The sequence below is a fragment of the Austrofundulus limnaeus genome, unplaced genomic scaffold (assembly GCF_001266775.1).
Source record: "Austrofundulus limnaeus strain Quisiro unplaced genomic scaffold, Austrofundulus_limnaeus-1.0 Scaffold44, whole genome shotgun sequence".
In the NCBI taxonomy this organism is placed as follows: Eukaryota; Metazoa; Chordata; class Actinopteri; order Cyprinodontiformes; family Rivulidae; genus Austrofundulus; species Austrofundulus limnaeus.
Genome location: NW_013952446.1, coordinates 1440879 through 1446327, shown reverse-complemented (window position 1 = coordinate 1446327; position 5449 = coordinate 1440879). Strand labels below are relative to the sequence as shown.

Below are 5449 nucleotides of genomic sequence, written 5' to 3'. Positions count from 1 at the left end.
AGCAAAACACAATTGGTCTAAATGAAACTAAACTAAACAGTAATCCCTTGTTTCCTACCAGAGCGCAAGCTGATAAAGTCCGAGGAAGACCTGCCGCCTCAGACCCGCCAGCGCAGCAACACCCTCCCCAAGAGCTTCGGCTCTCAGCTGGACAAGAAGCCTCAGCAGGAGAAGGCGCCGAAGCCTCCGGTGGAAAACACCCTGGAGTCCATCATAAAGAAGCTGCAGGAGAAGAGGGAGGAGGTGAACCGCCCCGAGGACATCAAGGTAACACCCACCTCCGCCACCATACATTTAGATTCAAAAACAACCAAAAAGAACACGCCCACTCACTTCCTGTCTCCGCCCCGACAGGATATGACGCGGGAGCAAATCGGAGCCGAGAAAGTGGCCCTGCAGAAAGCTCTCCTCCACTATGAGAGCATCCAAGGCCGACCTGTAAGCCCCTCCTCCTGTCTGAGTAAAACCATCTCCCATCTACAGGAAGCTTAACGGGTTTCCTCTCCTTTCATTTCACTGCGCCAGGTGACCAAAAACGAGAGACAAGTCATGAAGCCGCTGTACGACCGATATCGCCTGGTGAAGCAGATCCTGTGCAGAGCCACCAGCATCCCCGTCATAGTAAGCATTATGTCATTAAGTCTCTTTTGCTGCCCCGCCCCCTTTAATCCCTGACGGTGCTGGCTGCTGCAGAGCCCGCTGTGGGAAGAGTCACGTTACAGACACGTTCATCCAGCTTTACTCATCAAACCATCCACGTTCAGAGATTTACAGATGGTGGCCCGAGTTTACAGGCAACACAACACGAGGGAGACTTTACCACAAACTATTGTTTTTGTTCAAATATACCAGTAATCAAATTTGGATTTAATTTTTTTAAATGCAAATTAGAACCTGAAGTGTGGACTGAGATTATCTAAATTTAGTCGTCACAGTAAACAAACCCCCCCACCCACCCTATTTTCTTTTTACTGTTCGGTTCTCTACAAGCCCCAGTCAGAAACTTTTGCTAAACGAGCCGTGACTCAAAACGGACACAGTCTCGTTCTCGTGACCTCGCTGTCTCAGACTTTGTTGGAGTGAGCGTCTGTGTGTGGTGGTTAACTCCTCCTTCTCGACCATCACCACAGGGCTCCCCCTCCAGCAAGCGCAGAGGCCCCCTCCTTCAGCCCATTATCGAGGGTGAAACCGCACTTTTCTTCGACGATATCAAGGTGAAGAGCTGCTCCACCTGCTTCAGTGATCAGTGACCCCCTCGCCTCGCTCCAACCCCCTCATCCCTTCCATCCTCCCTCTAACGAACCTGGCCAGAGCCTGTTGATTGGGTGGCTGTAGAGCTGTTGAATCAGTAGCTGCTGAGTTTTCAGACATATCTGATGCTGTTGCTCCTGTTTTTGGTGATGAGATACTAAAGCTTTAACACGTGGGGTTTCCATTTGAAATCAGTTTAATTTACTAAATAAATGTGCAGTAAATGGTGATTATTAACCATTGTTGACTAACACTGCATGATCGTGCTTTACGGAGGTTCCAAACTAATGTGTGCTGCTTGCCTTGCAGCTGGCGTCCCTTTTTAACCCGGCTTTGTTTGTGTCGTCTGTGCAGGAGGAGGAAGACGGCTCAGAGGACGACAGCGACACAAAGACTCAGGTCAACGTGAGCGTCAGGCCCGAGTTCGGCGTGTTCAGCTTCATGGACCCCATGGACGAGGAAGTGGACGGCTTCATTTCGCCCGTGGACGAGCTTTCGCCCTCCAAAACCTCAGCGGACATGGGCCTGTCCAACCTGCACTCAGCCTCCACGTGAGTACAGAGATGGGAGGCGTCGCTTCACGCTTACTGTAGGAGTAAATCCCAACTTTTTACTCCTTCATATTTTTTGATCTTATTCTCAACCACCCACTTTGCATTTAGCATTCCCGACTGAATGCTCACATCCAAAAAAAAAGGAAAATGCAATGACAAGCTGGCTTTAAGATCCTTCATCTATCAGAATGACTTGAGATCACCTCTGAAAACATTTGTATTATTCTGTAGCCTCATGTCGGCACCTCAGAAATAAAAAAAAAACTGTTTACTGGTTCGTCTGTGGACATGAATGAACAAGTTCCTCTAAGGTTTCATAACTAAAATAATATTAGAGTTTTAATTACTCTGTCACAGTAAAAAAAAAAAGCTTGGATGGCTTTTCTCCTCTCAGTTCAAAATAAGACACATAACAGCAAGCCGGCATCAGGCTCGCCGCGGAGATTTTCCTCCCATCCCCCTTATAGCAGGGTCAGAAGATAATCATGTTACACAATGGCCAGATGCAGCCTTTACTGCGAAACGTGCTGCCATACTCTTCTCTGCAAAATGCTTGTTGCAACTCGTCGTTTTGTACCAGGAACGCTTTTAAAATTCTGCTTAATATGTTTAAAAAAAAGCCTTTAATTGATGTCATTCACTGATTTCCCCTCCGCCTTGATTTTGTCCTGCGAGTTCATCTTCAGCAGAAAATTGTCTGAATATTCTGTTGAACATGACAGCGTTTAGGATGAGAGGAGAAACGGCTTTACTGTCAACAAAACGTGTCCCTTTTGTGTTTTTATGTAAGCATTTTAAATTCTCACGAGCTAAATGATAAAAACCTCTAAAAAACTTCTAAAAAAAATGGTAGTCGCCCAGAAGATCTTGTTAGATCCTTTCATTCCAGCTCACCCCATCTGGAAGAGACTGGGTTAATAAGCTGTGGTCAAACCAGAACTCATCCTAACAGTTTCTCTCACATTCCGCTCTTTATTTGGCAAAGTTGTGTTCTAACTCATATTTTATGTCATTTTTCCAGCCAGCTTTAAAATGAAAATAGTGTTTCCCGAAGGCGTGCACATCACCCACCTTTCATATAAAGTTTTATACAGTTTTTTAATGCTCAAAGTTTGTATTGGCAATGACTGTCAGCTACTACCATACCAAATTTTATTTTAGTATCTGTAAAAATGACTGAGTTATGGCTATTTTTTGTGTTTTCTAAGTTTAGTCAGCTTTGGCAGCCATCTAGAATCAAGTCAACTCCAAAAGTTAATCAGCTGTAGATGTTCACCCAGTGATTGATTTCTGAAAGTTTCATTAAAATCTGTCCACTGGTTTAATGGGATATTTTGCTGACAGACACTACTGAGGCTGCATGCCGTATTAAACCCAAACAACATCTGACGTGAGACGTTTAAATGTTTCTCACTCTCTTTCTCCGTCTCAGGGAGGAACTTGTGGAGCAGCTTCAGGAGACGAGAGAGGAGAAGAAGAGGATCCGCAAGAACCTGAAGGAGTTCGAGGACCAGTTCTTCAGACAAAACGGGAGGTAAGAGGAGAAAGAGAACCAGAACATGAAGCGGCTTATTTTTCAGCTCCGTCTCCTGAAAGCTCTTGTCTCGTTTTTATTTCATTGTTTATTTTTTTTACAGAACCGTCCAGAAGGAGGACCGCTCCCCGCTGGCGGACGAGTACCACGAATACAAACACGTCAAAGCCAAGCTGCGACTGCTGGAGGTGCTCATCAGCAAAAGAGACGCCACTAAGTTCATATGAGACTTAAAAAAAAACAACACAACGGGACAATAAAGTCAAACACATCTCACCCTGCTGGAAGAAACTGGGATCAACATGCTGCTCTGGGATCGTCTAATCTGTCCATCACCGTGAGGGTGGGGGGTCAGAGTCAGAACCACACCTGCTTCACACGAGAACTGCCGGACCTCACCTCCAAAACTGGACGTTTGTCCAGACGAAGTCACAGACGCACAAATATTGTAAATCTCCCTAATTATTATGCTGATAATTTATTTTACCAATTTTTAATGTAAGAGTGTTTCTCTTCTGTAGACACGAAAAAACTAGTGAAAACGACTAGACGTAATTTCTTTTTTACAGAATTTGTGAAGAAGAAGTGTATTTATGTGTATTTTTCTAAGGGAGATGTCACTGTTTGACAGATTTCACTTAGTGGATGATGTTTATTTCAGCTTCAACCATCTTGTTCCGTCTGAAATGATCTTTTTGCTTCTTTAGAAGTTCAAATAAAAACTTTCACTACAGCCCAAAGACAGCAGCTCAGCGCAACTGAATCAGTCGAGCAGCTTGTTTCTATGACCGTGTCGACAGTTGACTGTGTGTTCGTTGGCATGCTTCGTGTTACCTTTTTAATGTCAGATAAGCTAATCTTTAAATCACTGCTAGAAGAAAAGCAGAGGACAGAAAAAAGAAGTGGGCTGCTTTAAAGTGAGGTGTTTGTTTTCCTGTAAATAAGGATCACTCAGTATGTTTACATTTCTTGTGAGCGAGTACTTTTTTTCCCCCCCCCCTTTTTCTCCAAAATGGATGATTATCTATGAATTTTGTTTTCACCTCACTTACAGAGAAGGAAAAAAAGAAAACACTGGTCAGGGTTCATGGATCTCGAGTGTGTACATTTTAGTACATAAATCCTATTTTGTATATAACATGAATTAAATCGTATTTTTATGGATTTCTGTGGGCTTTGTTTGTTTTTATTCATGTTTTTAATGGTTGAAAGTTAAGAAAAATGCGAGTATAAAAATACAAAATCAGACTAAAAGATCAGAGTAAGTCCAGAGGGCTGCACTTTACAGGTGAATATGTTGATAAGAAATTTTAATTCAAAGAAATGTATAATGAACAATAATTCGTATTTAACTAAAAAGATTTGCAGAATGTAGAAAATTATTGTAAAAAATGATTTAAATGAAAGACATCACTTAAAAACTATAATAAAAAATTATAAATAATGTAAAATTGACTAAACTAAAGAAAGCATAAAACACAAATCATATTACAATTTGTAATGTATTTCATGCTGTACAGTGTCCTCGAATCCTGAAAGGCACTTTTTAAAAAATGTATTATTAGCATAGTAGTAAATGAAACAACAGATCTTTGTAGAACATGATATCGAAAAGTTTTAAAACAGAAAACCTCGTCTAGCTTTAATATAAAATAAAGCCTCTGAAAAGACAAACACATCACAACGTGCAGTTTGTGTTGATGAACTCTAGATTTGGATCTCTGGGTAGCTCCTTCTAAAACCTCACAGAACTAGCTCAAAGTGACAGAGGTCAGAGGTCAGGTCAGCCACACACTGAGAGGCTTTCAAGGCAGTAAGCAGGAGTTTGACAGACAGCTGCGTTCACAAACGCAGCTGTCTGGGAAAAAATAAACCAAGCTACTTCAAACTGATGCTGAAGAAAATCACAAATATGCAGAAAGGATCTAAAACGGTGACTGAGCTCAGATCAAAAAGTAGCATTCCACCACTCTCCATGCCAACCCTGACAAAAACATTCTAAACGGTTCATTACATCACCTTCATTTCACAAACAAGTTTCTGTGATTTGATTAAACTAATGTTCCTAACGTCACCAGAATTTTTACATAGAATTAGCTTTTTTTTTTTT

The 5449-nt window shown here is 42.0% G+C and overlaps 1 protein-coding gene across 1 annotated transcript in view; it reads left to right on the top strand.

Annotated features, from left to right (window-relative positions):
- The window catches only part of fam13a (family with sequence similarity 13 member A), a gene marked incomplete in the record, with an annotated part of 58550 nt that extends 54047 nt beyond the window's left edge, over window positions 1-4503 (top strand). The window contains 7 exon segments of the mRNA XM_014007789.1: window positions 62-267; window positions 355-438; window positions 526-621; window positions 1131-1214; window positions 1606-1802; window positions 3238-3339; window positions 3443-4503. Of these exon segments, the coding sequence (XP_013863243.1) occupies window positions 62-267; window positions 355-438; window positions 526-621; window positions 1131-1214; window positions 1606-1802; window positions 3238-3339; window positions 3443-3566 (893 nt within the window).
- Between the last annotated feature and the right edge of the window lie 946 nt (window positions 4504-5449).